At 40.2% G+C, this 23319-nt stretch overlaps 1 protein-coding gene across 1 annotated transcript in view; it reads left to right on the top strand.

The window, feature by feature from the left end:
• LOC109482643 (metal-response element-binding transcription factor 2-like) overlaps positions 1–19455 on the top strand; it is a 63326-nt gene extending 43871 nt beyond the window's left edge. Inside the window, exons 13-19 of the mRNA XM_019785455.1 lie at positions 13808–13931; positions 14565–14632; positions 15089–15262; positions 16094–16208; positions 16860–17012; positions 17928–18061; positions 18864–19455. Coding sequence (XP_019641014.1) covers positions 13808–13931; positions 14565–14632; positions 15089–15262; positions 16094–16208; positions 16860–17012; positions 17928–18061; positions 18864–19224 — 1129 coding nt within the window. The 3' untranslated portion in view covers positions 19225–19455. The remainder of the gene's footprint in view (positions 1–13807; positions 13932–14564; positions 14633–15088; positions 15263–16093; positions 16209–16859; positions 17013–17927; positions 18062–18863) is intronic.
• The last annotated feature ends 3864 nt before the right edge of the window (positions 19456–23319 follow it).

The following is a 23319-nucleotide window of genomic DNA, read 5'->3' as shown; positions in this document are numbered from 1 at the left end:
AGGACTATCCATCGCATCAGTGCACTGTCTTCAGACGAATGGGCCCGAGCAGTATCTTTCCACAATTTATTCCCTGAAAAATAAAATAAAAAATGATTTCTTGAAAGTCTGGCAAAATTCAACTTTACACCATAATTGTGTAGAATAGCCTATTACAAAATATATAACAAACCATCATTAACACTGAAGAAAAATCTTTGTCTAATGATAATGAAATAAAACTTAAAAATTAGATTAGCCCTTACTGATTGCAGACAACATATTATTCTCTCGGTCCTACCTTGTTTTGTTGACAGGAAAACCAGTTAAAGCTGTAGGTGCAAACACTACACAGGACTGTACAGTCACATATATGTAAGATCAAATAAACACAATCAGTCTATACTACTCTTTCAGTGAATGCTTCTTGACAGTTTTCCATTAGGATACCTCACTTCAGTTGGCAATAATGGAGACTCAGACTGAATTAGGTCGTAGGGCAATGTAAGCTACTTCAGACCTGTACATTACCTGAACCTGTACCTAAAAGGTACTGTAACACCGCGCTATAGTCCCTCATGAAGTGTGCTCACCTGAAAATGCTGACAGATTTTCCCTGTCGCAAATCAGGATGAATACTCCACTGGGACAGGCTGCACCGGGCTGTCCCAATCACCAGCTGGCCACCGCAGTTACTGTCGTCAACTTTACAGCTGAGAGCTACACATTCACCAAGCTCCAAAATCAATTGTCAGAGTACTCCCAGATTGAGCCGTCTAGACTACAATTTAGCTCCCTACGCACAGATGTAAATCGTTTCATCTGCGTCGAATCATCACCCGTGATTTTACGGCGATAACTCCCGCGGCAAATTTCATCACCACCAGCAGCTAAGCTGAGAAATAATTTATTAGGAGGTGACTCTGTATAATAATAATAATCAGGCTCTTACTTCTGGTAAGTTCTAACTCCAAGTGAAGGGAAACTTGTCTATGAGTCGTTAGTATCCGAAAAGTCACGCTGAACCGACCGTCGCTGACATTTGGGCCGTTGGGCCAAATAGATCATTCAGTACTACAGAGGGATTGACGGTATACATAAGTTCTAACTGCAAGTGAAGAGAAACTTGTCAATGGCTCGTTAGTTTCTGTAAAGTCACGCTGAACCGACCATCACCGACATTTGGGCCGTATAGATCATTCAGTACGTATACCACTGAGGGATTGGCGTTGAATTTTGTCTTCGTACACAAGTTCTAACTGCTGGTAAAGAAAACTTGTTAACGACCTGTTAGTTTCTGAAAAGTCACGCTGAACCGACCGTCACTGACATTTGGGTCGCATAGATCATTCAGTACTACATAGGGATTGACGATGAATTTTATCTTCGTACATAAGTTCTAACTCCAAGTGCAAGAGAAACTTGTCAATGGCTCGTTAGCTTCTGAAAAGTCACGCTGAACCGACCGTCACCGACATTTGGGCCGTATAGATCATTCAGTACCATAGAGGGATTGACGGTGAATTCTGTCTTCGTACACCAGTTCTAACTGCAAGTGAATGATAACTGTCAACGATTTGTTAGCTGAATAGTCACGCTGAACTGACCGTCACCGACATTTGGGTCGTTGGGCCGTATCGATCATCCAGTACCACAGGAATTGACGGTGAATTTTGTCTGAGTACACGTCCTAACTGCTGGTGAATGAAACTTGTCAACGACTCGTTGGCTTCGAAAAAGTCCCCGTTCACTAAAAGGCATTGACAGGTGCCGTTGGGCATGTATACATGTACATAATGTAGATCATTTGGTACCTTAGAGGGATCGACTGCGAATTTTATCTCCGTACACAAGTTCTAACTGCAAGTGAATGAAGCTTGTTATCCACTCGTTGGTTTCGAAAAAGTCACGCTTCACTAAAAGGCATCGACCGACGCTTTCGGGCATATATAGATCATCCGGTACCTCAGAGGGATTGACGCCGAATTTTATCTGCGTACACAAGTTCTGACTACTGGTGAAGGAAGCTTGTCACCGACTCGTTAGTCTCTGAAAAGTCACGCTGTATTGGCTGGTATCGATTGGTGCTGTTGGGCATATGTAGATGATCCAGTACCTCAGAGGGGTCGACAACGAATTTTATCTGCGTACACAAGTTCTAACTGCTGGTGAAGGAAGCTTGTCATCGACTTGTTAGTCACGTTGCGCTGTCAGACATCGAGACACAATTTCGGCAATGTGTACATGTAGATCATTTGGTACCTTAGAGGAATCGACGGCAAATTTTATCTCCATACACAAGGTCTAACTGCTGGTGAAGGAAACTTGTCACCGACTAATGTTAATTTCGAAAAAGTCACGCTTCACTAAAAGGCATCGACCGGCGCTTTTGGGCATATATAGATCATCCGGTACCTCAGAGGGATTGACGACGAATTTTATCTGCGTACACAAGTTCTAACTACTGGTGAAGGAAGCTTGTCATCGGCTTGTTAGTCACGTTGCGCTGTCAGACATCGAGACACACAGTCGGAAAGTGTACATTTAAACCATCCGGTATCTCAGAGGGATCGACTGCGAATTCTACGTCCGTACACAAGTTCTAACTGCTGGTGAAAGAAACTTACTTGTCTACGACTCGTTTGCAGAAACTGAAAAGTCTTGCTGTGCTGGCAGTCATTGATGCACATCCGGTACTTCAAAGGGATCGACGGCGAATTTTACCTCCGTACACAAGTTCTAACTGCTGGTGAAAGAAACTTACTTGTCTATGACTAGTCAGCTGAAACTGAAAAGTCTTGCTGTGCTGGCAGTCATCGAAGCACATGTAAATCATCCGGTACCTCAGAGGAATCGACTGCGAATTCTACCTCCGTACACAAGTTCTAACTGCTGGTGAGAGAAACTTACTTGCCTACGACTCCTTAGCTGAAACTGAAAAGTCTTGCTGCGCTGGCAGTCATCGACGCACATGTAAATCATCCGGTAACTTAGAGGGATCGGTGGTGAATTTTACCTCCGTATACACATTAGTTCTAACTGCTGGTGAAAGAAACTTACTTGCCCACGACTCCTTAGCTGATACTGAAAAGTCTTGCTGTGCTGGCAGTCATCGATGCACAATGTAAATCATCCGGTAACTTAGAGGGATCAACGGCGAATTTTACCTCCGTACACAACTTCTAAAGAAACTTACTTGTCTACGACTCGTCAGCTGAAACTGAAAAGTCTTGCTGTGCTGGCAGTCATCAACGCACATGTAAATCATCCAGTAACTCAAAGGGATCAACACTGAATCTTATCTCGGTACACAAGTCCTTCCAACCCCCTCCTGACTAGAATGTATCGACCGTGGGGCGTCCCGGCAGAGATATTACTGACGAGATGGAGATAATAGAGACACGTGAAGCGGGAGGCATCATGAGGCTTGCCCCGTGGCAGGCTGTTTACATAATCGATGCAGCCTTGGCATGAATTATGAAGCATGTCAGAGCTCCCGGGGTAGTGGGCCGCTGAATAGTGGAGTTACCGTCAGGCTACAGCAAGTAATTTTTATGGATGACATCAGCGTGCGCATTAATTTTCGCCTGATTTGAAAAAAAAAAAGAAATTTTGTTGCCCTCTGACAGTGGTCAACATGCCGAAAATGGGCAAAGATGTCTGTTGCCATTCTGGAAGGTGGATGGCAGATAACTATGAAGAGAGGAGACAAGAAAAGGCTCTGATTTAATGTTTTGTTTCTTACTGATGCGGTGATATGTGATGGTGGCTGCGTATATGTGATATTCCCACTGAATCAAAACCATTTGTACAATGATTGAGTCAAAATTTGAAAATGTAGGAACCTTGTTTTTTTCGGCCCGCCTTGTTTTTTTTTTCACCCGCTCGCATTAGATTTGGAGTCTGTGTAGGATGTCATCCATAAAATTTACTTGCCGTGGCCTTAGGCCTAGGAAAAAAATGTTGTGTTTCCTGTTTCCCGACACTAGAAAAAACTGCAGACCCTAGTCTTTTTTGTGTGTGGAACCCTGCAAGGGTCAATTTTTTTTCCAGCTGATGGACCTTTTCTTGCTCCATGATCTGACACCTGAGTGATGAAATGTTGTACAATTGGTTTTCCAACATTGACATTTAAAATAAAAGTGTCCTCATGCATGTTTTAGTTGCTAAACTGTATTGTATAAGTTGGATCACTTATATAGAGATATCCAAAGTCTCGTACAGTTTTGTATCACAGGCTGTAAGCTTGTTTTGTATTGCAGGCTGGTTCTAGCTATTGCAGGCTGGTTTAAGGGTGGTACCCCCAAAATAAAGAGACACTGCACATACCTTGTTTTTTGGGGCTATCACAATGCTTTAAGTATGAAATAAATGATGATGAAAAGTACTATTAGAAATGGCACTAAGTGTCAATATCAGACAGATTTCGTCATCACAACTGATATTTTGCTTTGCCGCCCTAAAATTGCATAGGCTGCCTTTAAGGACTTAGCGCCTTGAAGCTATTAAAATTTGTTGACATGTTAAACACTACATGTATGTTGAGGATCAAACCCAGGCTTTGAACTTCAGTGTTGAATATAGATTACGTTTCAGTGTCTGGTGTATCCCCTAAGGACCGCAGTGACCACAGTCTGACCTGTACCGGTGCTGGGATCACCAGCGATGCCACTCTTGGTATCTGCAGAGATGTATCAATCCCCTGTGCAGATGGTACAAAGGGTTCAACGACTCGTTGATGTGTTCTATTATTCATTACGTCTGACATGCAAGGAGGTAATTTTGTCACCTTTGCTTGTTTGTGTCATATGAAACACACAAGAAAATTTTAACGGCGCTCTTTGGTGGCAAATGTGCTGATGTTGACACATTGGTGCACCAAATCCGTAGTGTGTTTTTGGCACACAGTTAGACAGATTAGCCTAAGAGGCTCACTCCACCGTACAGGTGGGGAAGTCGTGTAAAGTGCCTTTCCCAAGGGCACAACGTCTGGCCACGGTGAGTATCGAACCCGGGACCTCTTGGTTCCGAGTCCAACGCTTTAACTGTTGTGCCACTAACGCCACCATACGAAACAGAATCTGATCAACTGAAAAAGTAAAAATTTACATGGTGTGGAAAGATGCAATTCTTGTAAAATCTTTTTCCTGTGAGGATCCAAATACACTTTGATGTATTCTAATGCCTGAATTTATCCTTGTATGCCAATTTTTCTTGGGCGAAAATTTTTAGTTTGTCAAATGACAGAAAAACTGACGTTAGCTAGAACACTGCTGCTAAATCACCTTTGCTGTATAGAAAGATACTCTCTAAGCAGAGTTTTAGTTGTTGGCTTATTTCTGGTGTGATTCTTGGCATTTTTATAAGGCTTTCTTTTTTGTACTGGTGTGTTTTTTGTACCTGTATTGTAGGATGCAAATCTTGAGAAATTTTTTTTTTCAACTTACAGTTAAGTTTATACAAAATGTACTTGAGAAAACTTCTGGTGTGATTTTTTGGTATTTTTATTAGGCTTCCTTTTTTTTGTACTTGTGAGTTTTTTGTACTTGTATTGTAGGATGCAAATCTTGAGAAATTTTTTTTTTTCAACTAAGTCTTACAGTTAAGTTTATACTTGAGAAAACTTGGGTTTCATCCAGTAAATATGAATTATTAAAATCAATGGCATCTTATGAGAACCCAGATGTTTTTCTAGCGGGTATTTCACCTACTCTATTCTCTTATGTATTCAGACACGTCCTTATTAAACTCTGCAATCAATATTTTGAGGCCTTGGCTTGTCCCAGTGGCCTTGATGAAAGGCATAACATCTAATCTAAGAGTGTTTTCATATACACTGTTCGTGACTGTATATTAGTCAGACAAAAAAAGCCTGTGGAAATCTTTGTTCTTTTACTAAAGGCCACACCAGTTTAATTTCTTGGTTAACAGATTTTTCTAGAAAAAAAGTGGAACGGGCGGGCGAAAAAAAATAAAAACAGGCCTAGGCATCCTATTATGGCCCAAAATGGTACGATAGAAGCCATGAAGTCAACACACCAGACTGGTTAAAAATTTAAACAATGAATTTTTGAACTTTTAATGATACCATTGCATTGAAAGATGGACTAACTGTAACAACTAGGAAGAAAAGGACTGTTTTTAACTGTTCAGGGCAAAATATGAGCATTTTGCAGTTGATTCTGAATTATTTTCTTTTGTGCAAATCAGAAAAAAATGAAGCGGGCGAATCCGTTAACCAAGAAATTAAATTGGTGTGGCCTAAATGCCAAAAGTATGAAAAACTGCAGCGTGCTAATGTGGGACAGTATGTGTCAATATCATACAGATTACCTTATTCAGAGAATATTTCCAGTTTTGCCACCCTGAAATTGCACATCAATGAATGCCTTCAGTTCAACAAGCCTAGAAAATCCCAGAATTTCAGTCCATGCTCGGTGTCTATAAAGGCTGACAATGAAACATCCACGGATGACCTTGTAGCTACGACCTTGGAAAGACCGGCCCCCTGATGTATAACGATGAACATGTCTGATGACTTCTAGATAAGGGCAGGGGCACGGAGGTCAAATCTACCCCAGGCAAGGGATTTCCTGTTCTGATTATGGTATAAAAGCTCAGGATTTTATGACAGCTCAGGAAGGCACTGTCATTACTGGCCTGTAGTTATAACAAAGGAGTTACATGGAGATGCTTGTAGGCAGGGCTCTAGACAGCTGAATTTTTTTTCCATCAGCCCAGGTTCATGATTGGACCTGGTGGAAGTGCTCACAATCTAGAGGGTTTTGTTAGATTTTCAAGCCCATGGTAACACTGAATTTAGTTTCTGATGGATGGTCAATCAGCACCAAGGCCATTTCTGAATTCTGTAGTAGATTCTACTTAACAATGCACAATGAGGAATTCTTTGTTGTACATTAGTTACACCAGAGTAGTAACACTGCCTTCAGTTTCAGAGAGAATGCTTTTTCAGCACCAAGGACAGGTCCAAATTCTTTTGTAGATGGTCGATGTCAAATATAGTATCATAGAAAAGCTCTATAAAGTTAATAATTTCAGAGCTACATGTAAATTCTCTAGCTGCCTGACTAGTTTTCTTACTATATTCTATACATAACCTAGTACCTAAAGGAAAGGAAAGGACAGGAAAGGAAAGGAAAATGATCTGGATCCAGTTTTAGCTCACTGAAGAGCTAATCTCCCACTGGTCATGCCAGAGAAGACAGATGCTATGTACAGTATCTACAGGTTCATTGTACCGGGGAAATTCCCCTAGCTCTTTTCGACAAGAACATTGAACCACAGTGGACAAGAACATTGAACCACAGTGGACAAGAACATTGAACCACAGTGGACCACAGCTTAACGTCCCGTCCTATAGGACTGCTACCCTTTCCAATAGCGTGCATGTCAGATGAGCAGCATCAGTTGGGATTCGAACTCCCAACCTCTTGGTCCAGAGGCTAGCCACTGAACTATACACACCCGAAGGGTAGACAGAACATATGACTTTATTACCCACTTGTTGTACACTATAGAGATATCAGCGTTGACAAGATGGGCTCTGAAGGGCTTCGACCAGGGAATATCATTATGCTTTAGGCTACAAACCTGTCAGATCAGTCAAAGTTCCAATACTGGCTAAAGGGCTACAAGATCTATAGAGGATTATGTTATGAGGTTCTTACAAGTCATTTATGTTGTTCAAACCACAATCCCCAGAGGAAAGATGTTAATAAAGTTGGAAAGATAGTTAATATAAATTATAATTCAGCATAAAAAGGTACAAATGTACATTTTTGCTTGATATGCAGTTTAAAAGTCCACAATACCCCTGTACAATCAGTGTACTGTTACAGTTCATAAACTTCCCATATAAAAAAATAATCCTTTTTTATGGGAATCTTTATTTGCAAAATCAAGGCTAATTGCATAATATACAATGTACAGGATCAAAGAAGTGAAGTTATAGGGAACATGTAATTACTGTCTGATGAACTTATACTACATGTACTACTACATTTGCAATTATGGTATTTTAGGTTCTGAATCAACTCCAAAATTTTCATATTTTTCCCAATGGTTGAAGAAAGTCCTTATCTTCTTACTTAAGTTTTCCCATCTATTAATGCAATGGTTTCATCAAAAGTTCAAAATGCATTGTGTGTTGACTTCATGGCTCCTATGTTCGTAACATTTCTGGCTATCATGGGGTGCCTTGGCCTTTTTTTTTTCTTCATTTTGCCCTGTCACTTCATAGTTTTTCTAAAAAAAATCGGAGTACCAAGAAATTAAATTGGTGTGGCCTAATGAAGCCAGTAGGTTAGGCCACACCAATTTAATTTCTTGGCTAACAGATTTGCCCGCTTCATTCTTTTCTGATTTGCAAATAAAAATAAAAATTCAGAATCAACTGCAAAATGCTCATATTTTGCCCTGAACAGTTGAAAACAGTCATTTTCATCCTAGTTGTTAACAGTTATTTCATCTTTCAATGCAGTGGTATCATTGAAAGTTCAAAATTCATTGTTTAAATTTTAACCAGCCTGGTGTGTTAACTTCATGGCTCCTATCATACCATTTTGGGCCATAATAGGATGCCTAGGCCTGTTTTTATTTTTATTTTGTTTTCGCCCGTCCGCTCCATTATTTTTCTAGAAAAATCTGTTAACCAAGAAATTAAATAGGTGTGGCCTAGAGATTAAAAAATGCTTTGCTGTAGAGACGTAATAATAATACTTCTGTGTATTTCCTGTCAGGCATTGTACATATAGGTCTGGTCAGTTAGATAACAAATGATATCCATGGGGAAACTGTACGCACACGGCCATTACGAGGTGCCGTTGACCTCGTAAACCGCCGCGGCTCTGGGCGGCCCGTTCAGCGGATTTGAGGTGGAAATTACATGTCACCCTCGCCCCAAACATAACATACATTACTGCAGTCAGGCACCCATTAGGGTATGACTTATGACAGCAGCAAAGTGCAGGGAGCGTGGAAAAAAGTGTAGCCTGTCAAGGGAAAGTGGCTGTTGGTTTGGAAAGACATGTAGTAAGGTCTCAGGGGCTATTAGCCCATGTCACATCAGCTACATGTAATGATGACTTTGAAGGAAAAAGAAGGTACACACATGTACTTGGATTGTATGGTATCCTCTGTGATCGCATGTAAAGCTTAAGGTCCCGTGTTTAAGGAAAGCCACACCTTAAAGATTCCACCACACTTATTTGCGTTTAGGCCACACCGACTTAATTTTATGGATGACATCCGCGCGCATTGATTTTCGCCTCTTCTCAAAAAAAAAAAAGATCACGTCCACCAAGGCTCTGGCCTGGCTCTAGGCCTGGGTAGTCCATGGTACTTAGCGACAATGTGGAGCCGGGCACCCAGGCTACCCAAGCTCAACGACTCAAGAGCTCAGTACATACGTACAGTGCCGATTCATAAATTCCGCAAAAAGCCAGCATGTCCCAGCTTGTTGTATACGCCGCAAGTTCACAATACCAGCTTTGTATTGATTTAGCAGCATTTTTTTTTTTGGCCGGAATTTTTTTTATTCGCCCGCGCGCACTAGTTTGGGGGTCTTCAGAGGATGTCATCCATAAAATTAAGTCGGTTTGGCCTTACACCCATGTAAATCATGATTAAAACCCAATTAAAAGCCAAGCATTTGTTCATGAAAACATCTGCAAAGTCATGTAATAAAGGGTTAATGCACTGCCCCGAGTTGTATATGGTGTCATAACTGCATGAGCAGCTGCCATAACCACCGAATAAACCACCGTGTGAGCGAAGCGAACGAGGTGGTTTATGAGGTGGTTATGGCAGCTGCCCATGCAGTTATGACACCATATACAACGAGGAAAAGGCAGTGCATTAAAATTATTATCATATAGCCTATCCAAACTGTCAATCAACACAATTCCTGTTTGAAATACAACAGCTTTAATATATATACATGCATAAAAATACATTCGAATATATTATACGCTTTAAAACAAATATGGATAATTTCATTTAATGCAAATTGTAGTTTAAATGAAGCTAAACAAAAAAGTTTATTGGACAGAAAAATGCTACAAAGGTTTACAGAAAGAGTCGCATGCCCCTATACCCTATAACATAATGGTATCAGCCATAACACGACATGTGCTGTTATTCCGCCATAACACCACATGTGCTGTTATCGGGAAATAACAGCACGGGTATCCGGGCCTCTGATTGGTCCACGCCGTCCGGCTATATGATAATTCTCTTTAAATCACATTCATTTCTTGTGTAAAACATGTGTTAGATGCTTGTGTGTAATTGCATGTACGTGTGGTTATGCGTTATACAATGTAGATAGCCACACGCAATTGTAGTTAGATAGTGCACGCGGCTTTTGCACGAGTTTTAACCATGTACTTTTTCTTACGTTGAAAATACATGACCTGTCAAGTACCCAAGAGATATTCCAATACATACTGTTTTTCCAGTTCCCCCACATGTGATTAGTGTTGACTAGTTCTCTCATGATCAGTTAATTTTAGTGATGCTGAAGAAGAGTTATAGATGTCACTCGAAATGTTTGGAAGTAAATCTATAATATATCCAGTATTATATCATACCCGGGCCGCAATAACGTTCCGATAACAGGTTCCGGACCGGACCGTACTTTACGGTACGGCCCGGTCCGGAACCCATTATCGAATGCTTCCATGGCTTCCATAAAACGATTCGAACGCGTTTCGCCCTCACCGCGTGTGCCCCTTTCGAAAATTCGAATACAGAATCCGGATGTTGTTGCATTTAGGGTTCAGTGGCAACAACTTTTGGCTCATCTTGCATTGAAAGGCGTGTTTTCTTGGGTGGGTATGACATAAATAAAATACAACACGGTGTATTCCGCATCGCCCTCGGTCCCGGCCCTCCCACGAGTCCGATTGCCCTCCGGTCTGCGGCCGTCGGGCGATCCGACCCGCGGTCGGGCCGATACCTCGGGCGATACGGAATACCCCGTGTTGTATTCTATATGTAGAGTTTGATTTGTCTTTGAATCCAGTACATACCCTTGAGAATAACACTTTTATTCAGGAACCCAAGGTCAAGCCTTTTGTTATCCATGTTACATGTTTTTCAAACACACTTCACAACATGACAATCAATGGTAATAACTAAATTGCTCTTTCATAGCACATTGTCGTGACTCTTGAATTGACCCTGGGATAGCAGTACATGATGGATTACCATACAGGGCTTGAAATACTTTTTTCTCCATACCTCCACTGGTGCAGGTGACATTGAAAGCTAGAGAGGTAACATTTGCAAAGCAAATGCATATGTTAACCTTCACATGTGGTCTGCTCTGTTAAATCTTACTCAAACACATTCACATATATGGTGACGGGTCTAAATCCCTCCTGCTATAAAATTGCAATATGATGTAACCCAACACTAGATACCATGGTGACAGACATCTGGTTCAGGTCATTGACCTTATTTGTTTGGAGAAGGAGAGGAAGAAACTGAGCAAAAACAATGTTTTTCTTCGGTAAACATAATTACATGTACCTGCACTAGACTCCAGATTACAATCCCAACATATTCATTCCAGCATATTCATTCCAGATGAAACTTTAAAAAGTATTTCCCACAAAGAGTTTAAAACTTATATTATTACATAATTTGTATGTAGATGAAGGGAACGGAAAATTGCTTTCACACAATATGAAATCTCATCACATTGCCATATCCAAATGGGAATTCGTTTCCCTTTTCTTACAGTTCACCATATTGGCCCCCTTAGGTGACACCACATTGTGTCAGTCACCTGAGAGATCCTTTCATCTTCACCATTCCCCCTAATGACTTAAAGAAAAGCTAGATGAATTTTGCCAATCAGAAGCCAATCCCTTGCAGCACACACTTAGTGGGACCTGGGGCTATTCAGTATCCATTATACAGAGCTACTAACTCCTGAGTGGGCGCGTGTTACACTACGAGCGTAAAGTTTGGGTTCCCGCAATGATTGCGTTGTTCTTATCGTAATGGAATCTTGTGTCGGGTTTGGCAGTTGGAGAATCTCTACGGATGCCCTTTTCACACTCTAGGTGATGTAGACAGTTGTACTCTTTTGGGTTTTGTAAAACTGAGACATTGACGAATTTCTTCAATTTGAAGTGGAATGGAAGGATAGTGTTAGAATCTGCATCAACGAATGAAGACGTTTAATGTACCCATGGGTTAAGTACAGGTCATGTTACATAATACATTGTCAAGTAGCCACAACTAAGTGATCTCAACTTCTGTATGCTTCTTAGGGGACCCGCAAGCCCTTTTCCGTAGAGCGTAATCGGCCGTTTTAAATCTACGTAGAGCGTAGACGGACCGCTTTAATATTTTTGCGTAGAGCGTAATCGCTGTTTGAATTCTACGTAATGCGTTGTAGCCACCTGGAATTTATCGTATTTGTAGCATAATCGAGAGGTTTTGAATTCAGCGTAGAGCGTTGTCGGGACTCCCCCTTGCAGACCCTTCTTAGAATGGTGAAAAGTTAAGAAGAGTTATGTCTCACTCTCATATATATATTCAATATAATATTCATATATATATATATTCAATATATATATAATCAAAGTTTTATTCAAAGGTTTGTCTAAGTTCTGTAGAAATATTGAACAAAATATTTTGTCTGTACTGCTTACTTTGTAGGTACATGTAGATGAAATGCTCATTTTGTGCTCCTGTGTCTAAGGAAAAAATAGACGATTTATTAAATAACCAACTGCAGTGTTACATGTACAAATGTAGATAACACTTTTTCTGAGGACACATTCAAATATGTAGTATCATATTAAGTTTTTTCCTCAATATTTTTTGCATTCTTGCAATTGTTTGGTTAATAGGACTCATATACATTGTACTACTGTAGTACTAGTAAGTCTTACGATTTTCTCCATGCTACCCTTACTCCACTTTTTTGTCATTGATTTGTGAATATCATGATGGTGTTATTGCTTTATCCTGGCACAAAGACTGCAGTTTCTTAACAATATGCTAGGTGTCTGCTATTCTCAGTACTGACATCAAGAAATAGAAATTAGAATGGCTGAAGGCAATACTATTGGGTATGCACTTCTGAGAATAATCAGTAGGGGGCGATGATGTGAATAGTTTCCAGTGGTTAGCAACTCTGCCTCTGGACTAAGAGGTTGGAAGTTTGAATTCCGGCCATGGTCATAAGCTTCATGTACTGGAAAGAGTCTTTTGGAGAGGACGTTAAAGATTGGCCCACTACTCCCCAGCGAAAAGTGGCATAAAATGGCCGAATGGCTAAGCAAGTAGACATGAGATCAAGATATTGCAGGTTTGATCCTCATCAGCATTCCTTTCTAGACATTGTATCCTTGGGGAAAATATTTTACATGACTTTCCTCATTCCCTAAAATGTGTGTAGTACCCGACTTTGGTTAAGGAGGTAAAAGGCAGTGGAAGGAGAGGGATGGGCTCCATATTCCAATGCTGTGCCTTATACACAGTGGATTAGCAACTGCACTTACAGCCTCAAAAAGTCTACCTTTACTTAATCTCCAAGCAGATCTTTTGGTGGCTGGAAAGACAGTATCAAATTGGCCAGGCAGTATCCATTGGCCAGACAGTTAACAATTTGCCACCCATTGATGCTGCCGTCTTTCTTCAGATCTTGGATGGCAAAATGGTAACTGCCTGGCCAATTGGATGCTGTCTTTGCAGCCACCTAAAGATCTGCTTGCCTGAATGGAGATTAACCTTTACCTTCTTCACCATGCCAGCTGAATGTTAAATTTTTATCTGTTGTTCCTTCCAGGGTTGACCTGGCCCAGTTGGTCCTGTACAACTTGAGTCTGACTAACAAGAAAAAGTACCAGGACTTTGATAATGAGATCATGCCTTTCATCAACAACAACTGGGACAACCTACAGCTGGTCAGGGTAAGTACATTTAAACTAGAAACTAAAGGTAACATTTGCAAAAAACTGCATAATGTTTCCACACTTGGCCTACTGCTCTGTTAATTCTTACACAAACACATTTCATAATATACGGTGAACAGCCCCTAGTCCAACTCTGTCTTTCTACATACATGTACTGTAACCCAACACCACAGTGTGTATGCTACAGCACCAGTACCATGGTGACAGACATCTGGTCCAGGTCATTGACCTTACATGTTTGGAGAAGAAGAAGAAATAGAGCATAAACAATGTTTCCCTCTGGGAAAATATGATGAAAGCTCAGATGACTTCATACATACAATGTACTACAGAATCCATACAGTCATTTGTATATATTACTAAAATTTAAACTTCATTGGACGTTTGGTCAACATTGCAACAATTCGAACATCATTAAGATTTGATAGTCATGGACAAGTGGAGGACCAGAAAACAATCATAATAATGTGGTGGCCAAATGTTTGATTGCATCTCTACTTCCACTCTTATCACAGGAAAAAGGTAATCATGTAGAGTGGAGATCAAAGCTGGGCAAACGTTCTGTTATAAGAGACGTAACTAGGATCCTTTGTGGTTGCTTAGAACTTTGTTTCTTGTCTCTCTCTATAGCTTGAAGCCTTCACCCGAGGAGAAAGGCAAGAAAAGGTCTTGGACGCACTGAAAGCATCGAAAACAAGGTAAGGAAGAGAACCTGATGTGATATGCCCGCAGAAATAGTGTTTATAATGTTTATTTTAGTCAGCCTGAATTTTTTTTTCTGTCTTCACAACTTTGTTTGATGTAACATCATGTCAAGCGCCAAAGGCTAGGAAGGTCCGGGGGCATGTTCCCCTGGAAAAATGTTCAAAACTCTTGACCCTCTGAAATGCTATTTCCTGCATTTTGAGGGACAAAATTTGCTGTTAGACTGCGCCTATTCTAATCTTCTGCAGTTCATTTATGATAAAAAAAACATTCAAAATACACATTTGCAATGTCATAATTTTCCTGTTTATCGACAAATGTCAGTAATGTTATTGATAATTTATTGATACACTTTTGCTGAAAAACAGGTACAAAATGTAGCAAAATTTGTGGTAATGGAATCTATGTCATTTTTATAAAAGTTCCTAAAGCACATGTTGACTTTTCAGGTTTGCCTGCGGCAAGGAAGTCAAAAAGAGGAAGTCCATATTTGGCCTGCGTATTCGGACACCGCCCGTCCCTCCAACCATCATCCTCCCACTGGACGGGCCAATCAACGAGGTGACCATGAACGACCTTGAGATGAAGGGTCGCAAGGTCAAAACATTTGTTCCAGCACAAAGGTTTGGATAATCATTTGTGACCTTCAAACATAATGTTTTGTACTAGGGGTGCAAATGTACCTGAACATAACATCAGGTACAGGTATACATTTTTAGGTCCAGACCAGTACCTGTACCTGAACAATTTGACAAATTTACATTGATGTTTTTCTGAAGTACATAACAAGAACAATAGAAACATTAATAAACTTGACATAATCTTTATTCAACTAAAACAGGACAGAACTAGGTGGCCTTATACTTTATTCAAACAAAACAGAACCATGTGGATTGTTTCTTGTTGCATACCAGTCTCTAGATGTTGTTGAAAGATCTGTACAGTTGCATATTAGTTATGCTCCTTTTACATGTACCTGTAGATGTCACTTTGGTCACCTCTGTGTCATATCAGTATGTACTGCTACTTAGTTGTTCGGTATTTTTGCCTTTACTTTACTTGCCTAATCAATTTTCGTGGTACTGGTACTGGTAATGTGTACTGGTACGCAGTCCTATTTTGTAATGTTGTAATTGGTAGCAAAATTGATATCTCAACAATCATCTCCAGTCTCTACAACATACATGTATACTTTTGACAAAATGTTTAATACATAAACAAAAGTTCAGCTACACTGGGGAGCTTTCAAGACGTACTCTGTCTCTTCTTCAACCCGATTAAGATCTCATCTTGGAGTTCTCTTGTCACGTGACTTGATGTGATAATCACGTGACAAGAGACAGTCATAAACAGGTCACATACATATACATGTAATTTGTAAATATTAACTGTTACAATTTATAGTCTTCTGATATGATATTAGCCATGCATGGATTACATGTCTTTGTTTTCAGGCTATCCGAATCCCCCGTACCCCTGAACAGGAAACGTTCCTTAGACTTGGAAGATTCCGACATGGACACCAAAACCAAGCGAGCGCGCAAACTCCTGGAGGCAGCTAAGACAACTGTACGTACACTTATGGCACTGTCACATCTTTCTTAGAATGTTGTACAATTTTGGAGTCATACATTGTACCTACAAACCGTGACAGAAGCAATACAACTGCTAACAAGAATTATTTCGGACATCTTTTTCCAAAGCATGACCTTTGAATTTTGTATTACACATGCACGGCTATCCCAAGAATGCCTTCAGTTTGCAGTCGTACGACATACGTAACTGTCGGTCCTTAATGTGACTTCTTTCCACTTTAATATGTTTCACAGTAAAACCTCCTACTTCATATAGATACCAAAGCAATTTTAAGAATAAGTTTTAATGGTAAAATATGACAATATCAGGATGGAGCTGTGATTTGTGTCCAAGGCCAATTAATTTTACTATCGATTACCAACAACAACTAGTATCAAGTACCTCGTACCAGTAGAAATAGTAAATGTAGACAGTGCACATATGTTTGTACACATGTACCGTATGCTAATATTTGATGTCCTTGTGTCGTAAGTTTTTCTACTTTTCTTGTGATTCCTACATTGTAGCCGTGATTGAAAGGCCCAAAATCAGGCAACAAATCATACACGGATAGTAACACTGTCAGCCAATATTTGATATGCTTATGTTTATGTCATAACTTGTATTGTTTGTTGTGATTCCTAGCTGAGGGTGAAGAGCCCAAAGAGTGCGAACCAGTCGTACACAGGTTACACAGGCCGACTGTACGGGGACAACGGTCTTCCCTCCACCTCCAGTCTACTGGACAGCATACCTCACTGTGACGAGGCAACCTTCGACAATCTCAGCTCCAATAGGGTACGAAATACATCCATCTCTAGATGTTTGAAGTTAAAACTTTCGTTCCAACACAGATTTTTCTCACCCAGAGCTTTTGACCAGTCTTCTTCAATAGACTAGCCCAGTGAGACATGGCTTCTTCATCAACACTGGTCAAAGGTCCATCTCTAGATGTTACTCATAACTGGTTTGATATTCAGCTTCCTGTAGTCTAAAATTTTCCTAGCTCAATTGGGTAGACTGCTCGCTTTGTAACCGGGAGGTCTTGAGTTCAAACCCGGTCAGGTCATAACAAAGACTTTAAAAATTGTACATGTACATACTGCTTTCTTTGCTTGGCACTCAGCTATGAGAAAGTGTATGGGAATGTCAAACACACACCACTACTGTAGTGCCCCCTGCTGTAGTGCTTCCACAACTGTGTGGCCCAAGGGCTGAAATGGAGAATGGGCACCACCCCTACGCTCTGCATAGAGTAGAATGGGACCTACACTTGGGGTGTCAATAGCCACGCTCCTCTTTTTTTAAGGCCTAGGAAAAAAATTTTCTGTTTCCTGTTTCAATCCTGAAAAAAGATTAGGGTCGGCAGGTAGGGATTATCTTTCTTTTCTCCATTTCTTTTTTTCATTAGACTTTGTCAATCTCTAGTGATGGAACTTATACAATACAGTTTAACAAAGTAGAACTTGCATGAGGACACTTACATGTATATCTTCAATGTCAGTGTTGAAAAACCGATTGTACAATGTTTCATCACTCATGTGATGGAGCTAGAAAAGGTTGATCAGCTCGAAAAATTCATGTCCATTGCAGGCCAGGTACACCCCAAAAAACAGCCTAGGGTTGGCAGTTTTTTCTAGGGTCGGTCGGGAAACAGAAAACACAACATTTTTTGTTCCTAGGTCTAAAGCATGTCTTGTTTGTGTACAACAGAGTATCGGCTCCAGCAGTGCTCCCTCGGTGTCTGACTCCACCGTCAGTTCCTGCTCCAGTCTGCTCCCCTCAGCCACCAGCAGCTACCTGGTGGCCAGCAGACACCACCCCTCCACCTCCCCCTCCAACCGCAGGTCTGTATCAGTTTCAAGTTTATTTATTTTACCAGGGCATACCTCAGATCCATTGATCTGATTTTCAGGTATCCCTGGGCACATACATTAAAACATATTCATAAAAATTACAGGTTGAACACAACAATATACAAATAATGTTACAAACATGTACCAGGTTCAGTCCTACAGTCCTCTACAGTCTGATTTTTAAATGCTGACATTGATGTCAGTTGTTGCTGATCAGCAGCGAGACTGTTCAACAGGACAGGCCCTTGGTACTGCAGGCTGCCCTTGAAGGATTCCACATGTGCATGAGGAGTGTCCAGCATGTGAGGGTCGAAGCTGTAGAGCTGTTTCGTAGCAGTATAGCTGGTATAACCGCCATTCGGCGTAACACGCCAGCTTCGCAGGCACTTCGCGCGGCGGCAGCTAGCTACATGTATATCACACCAAACGACTTGTTACACTCAATCTTTGCACATTTAATTGCAGGAGTTGTTTAAAGCTTTCTAAATGATGATGCCCCAACTGTGCTTGGTGGCAACGAGCTCCAGTTTAGGATAGTTCCTGGGAAATACGAGTTTTTGAACACCTTAATTCTTGGTTGATAACTCTGATATTTGAAGGCAAGACTGTTTCTTGTTCTTTTCTGGGCTGGTATCAGATACTTAGTGGTTGGTACGTCCACCAGTTTATTAGTCATTTTGTACATCATGCATAATCTGGACATTACAAGCGACATGTATGCAAGTGATTTTACCCTTGTTGGACATGACCACAGATTGCGCTTGATCACTCCCAAATGTCTCTTTGGCCTTAGGTCCCTCTCACCCAGGGGCGGCAAGAAACCCAACAAGCGCGGCCGCCCCAAGAAGAACGCCGAGAAGAAGTGGAAGAGCACGGGACGAAAACGCGGGCGACCCTCGAAGAAGGAAATCTACGTGGCCACGTCAAGCGAAAGCGAGGACGACAGCATAGTCGAACCGGAGGTCATCAAGAGTATGAAAGATACGGCGATTTCGATGGAGCACTTGCGTGCTTCGGTGAACTCGTATTTCGGAGCGGAAGGAAGGCTGGCGTGCGGTGAGAAGTATACCGTGTTAGCGAGAAGGGTGACACCGGACGGTAAGGTGCAGTACTTGGTACAGTGGGAAGGATTCACGCCAGATGGTAGGAGTTAGGAATTGTAAATTGTCTTGTAGGTGATAGGACGTTACCTGCAGCTGGTATGTAAAAATCCATAATTTACAGTACAGACCTCGAATAACTACCAATCTACACTTTTGCAAATTGCGATCAAAATTTGTTCCAAATGTAGAAACTGTTCCTTTTGAACGTGCAAAGGCCATGCAAAAGCTGAGCACTTCTTGTTTAAATCAGTTTCATTTTCATGTAAAATATGTGTACTAGCTGCTCATGTAATCATGTGGTTATGAACGTGATTGCAGCGAATTAGTGCACACAGGTCACACGTAGAGCTGTGTACCGGTACGCAGTACCGATACTGTACCGGAAAAATTGATTAGGTACAGGTCCAAAATACCTAATCCCTCAGTACCGGTACTGTACCTAAACAATTTCACACCAATTTTATGCCTATTTGTGACCTCAAATGTGTAAATAGCGGGTTAACAATGGGTCCCTGTGTAAGGACAGTGTGTTCATGAAAGCAAAAACATCTTAATTTTGCCTATATTTTATCTGAGGATTCGCTAAAAACAAAGAATAAACCTTAACTATCAAGTTTATTTGTTTTTTTTTGTTATTAAAGGAGTTCAGAAGAGCATATAAATTGGTCGAATTGTTCAGGTACAGGTTCAGGTCCGGACCTGTACCTAAACCTCTGTACCTGTACCTGTACCTAAAATTTGTTTAGGTACACAGCTCTAGTCACACGGATTTCACACGAGTTTTAACTGCATGTCACTTGAAAGCTTTTACACAGCTTTCAAGTGCGATTTAAGTTCAATTTACCCAAATTTTGGACAAGAAATAAGCCATTTAAAATCGTGTGTAAAACTTGTGGGAAGTTACTTGAAATCTGTACTGTACTACATGTGTATACTATAAATATCTGGATATAAGGCCATGTTGATTTGATTATATGGATGACATCCGCGTGCGCATGAATTTTTGTCTGTTTCCCCAAAAAAGTTTTTGACCATACTGTAAATCGTACAAAGTAGCTGCAAGATGAGCAAATATATGCCGTGAATTGAAAAAAACATTGGAAAACGATACTGTATGTCGCAGAATACCAAAATCCATTTCAAAGGACAGTTCCTAAATAGAAGAAGAAGAACTTTATTGCGCAATAGATGTAGCGGGTACAACGTATGGCAAAATGATACATGCATACAAGAAGAAAATGTGAAGGAATGAAAATGAGTCACCATGCCAATAAGATATTACTCTGTGTGTTTAGTCATTTCTTCAACCTTCTTGACCACATACATGTAGATTTCATAATGAAGGCAACTTTTTTTTTTCCAAAATTTTTTTATTCACACGCACGCATCAGTTTTGGGGTTCCCCGAGGATGTCATCCATATAATCAAATCAACATGGCCAACCAAATCCTGAAAATGGCTGTGAAGTAACATTGAAGCCTTGCACACAATATATTTTGGATTGTACAAGAATCAATGTCCTAATATAATGTTTATCACATTACCTGTCTCCTAAGGTAGCATATCATTTTTTAGATAGCCAGTATAACAATTTTTGAATGTGCATACATGTACATGTACAAAGAAGTTTCAGATATTGAAAATTTACAGGACTATCACTTAATTGTAATGCATCAACATTTATACATTGTCAATTCTTGCAGCTATATATGTGCTTCCAGTATTGTTTTACAAGAAAGTAACAATTCTCAAAGATTAAACTTGTCTTGAAAACTGCCTGTAGATCATAAATAACATGAAGATTTTGTGTGAAATTTCTTGAAGGCATACAACACACCCAGTTCGATTGTATCCAATTTTTATGTTTTGATTGACGTTGTGAAACTGTACATAAATTAACATCGAGAGTCCATCCTTTCCAGTTGTTAAAACTTACATTTTTTATGAAACTTTAATATGTATCTTGTGAGAATATTGAAATAGACATCATGTACAATCATGTCAACTATCTGTAATAAATGAGTGGGATCGTATAGTTACTTTATTAATGTTTGTAATAAGAGAAAGCTGTATAGATTATTAGCTTTTATAAGAATCATGTGTACCCAGAAAAGTCAATGTATCATTTTCAGTTCTTCCACATAGTGTCAATGTATGTGTATTTGATGGTCTTTCTTATTAATAATGTATTTCTAGCTGCCTGTCTTCTATTGACAGCCAATAATTGATATAGGGTGATGTAAAAAAAATAAAGAAAAAATAATACTTCTCTGGTAACATGATGAAGTTGTATTTCTCTGGACTTTTGAGTTTTTAATTAAGCTGCTTATAATCCCCCCCAAAAAAGTAAATTTGGCAGATCCAAAAGTGCAGCTTTCAAACCCATAAAAGACCCTTAAAACAGTGTTCTTGATTTCAAAATCAAATAGTACCTCCATGATTTTACAAACCCTTGAAGCAGTGTTCTTGATTTTGAAATTGCAGAGTTTTAAGCTAAAAATGAGCTCTTAACCCTTGTCCTGCTGGCATTCCTGGCAAAATATTTTTCAATAATTTCAAGTCTTAATTAGATCATAGACCCCCATTTTTTTTGCTCTGCAGTGGCATAGTTACTTCCACATTCGTTGCGTTTCGCTGCGGTGTGATGTGTTGTGCGAGAAATACCCCCAAATCGTACCTATACAGGGTGCTATATGGATGGTACTGTATGTGCAGAACAACAATTGTTGTGCTCCGCAAGGACAAGGGTTTTAAGTATTTAGGAAAAATAGAAATGAAGAGAGCATGTTATGCAATAGGTGATACCAGCAACACATACAGACATTTTACAACTATAGTCCAGCTATATGACCACCCATACACATACTAGTAGTGTATGGGTGGTGATGAGAATATAGAATTCTATCGCCTCTTGCTCAGAACTGTATGATAACAAATTGTGGATTTTTTGTCTCATATGGCCTGTTTTGTTAAGATTTTGTATTAAACCTTGAATTGTTGATTATATTTTGTCCTGTGTGTTTGATTTAATGCTTTATTAGGGATGAACAATTGTGTTGTGTTGCCAATACATGTAGGTGACATCTATTTTAATGGAATATCCCATTGTGGTGTTACATTAGGTGTACAACACCACCTGTTGATGAAATAGTCTGCTTAACACAATTAGCAGTTCAACCAATGACAGTGTAGCAATTATCGGGTCGACCAATGAGAAGATGCCTAGAAGGCCGCACGGCTGCACGTATAATCACTAGTAAACCTACGATTTTACGGTCGGTCAAGACCTAGTGCTAGGTACTCTCCAAGCAGATGATATGGCTTCAGTTTATTTTTGCAGTGTATTTTTTGGCGTTTTTGTCGGACTTTTGTTTTTATTCTACCACCCTGGTATCTTTTTTTCGGCAGTGTATTGCCCTGCCGTTGATACTGTCTTGCCAATTTGATAACTGTCTTGCAGCCACTAAAAGATCTTTTTGATAATTAGGTCAAACTTTCGGCCCTGTTGTTGTGTGTTACGCCCCCAGTTTTAAAGCTGTCCTGCGTGCCTTCCAAAGCCCACCTATATAGATATTTACCTGCCTTGTATAAACAGAAAATTTTGTTGACGGAAACACCGACCCGAAAACGTCAAATCCTACTGACTGTCGCATCCGTTTAATCATGTTATTCACATTGATTCGTCATGTCAAACAAGTGTTCAAAGCATTTCCGTTGACGTGGGAGAAAAGCGGAAGTTGTGGTATCAAACGACCTATCAAACGGCGGCGCTGTCTAATCGTTTACCGCTGCCATGGCAACGGCATCTGAGGGTAAAGTCGTCTGCCTGAGGGGAAGTTTGGGGGCAGTTCGCTAATCTACAAGCAGAGGTTTGGGTTATTTTTGGCGTGTTTTTGTCAATTTTTTTGTTTGTTTGTTTGTTTTTTTTTTGCACTGGAATTTTTTTCCACCAAACACAACAAAGGTCTTGGTTATTTTTGATGTGTTTTTAGGCTTTTTTTATCGGGGTTTCTTTTTTGCACTGGAATTTTTTTTCACCCAACACAACAGAGGTTTGGGTTATTTTTGGCCTGTTTGTAGGCTTTTTTTCGGCTCGCCTTGTTTTTTTTTTTCGCCTGCTCTATCGCATTAGTGCTCTTCCAGTGC

Source organism: Branchiostoma belcheri, unplaced genomic scaffold, assembly GCF_001625305.1.
Source record: "Branchiostoma belcheri isolate BF01 breed outbred unplaced genomic scaffold, Haploidv18h27 scaffold6, whole genome shotgun sequence".
Classification (NCBI taxonomy): domain Eukaryota; kingdom Metazoa; phylum Chordata; class Leptocardii; order Amphioxiformes; family Branchiostomatidae; genus Branchiostoma; species Branchiostoma belcheri.
This window is presented reverse-complemented; position numbering and strand designations above follow the sequence as displayed.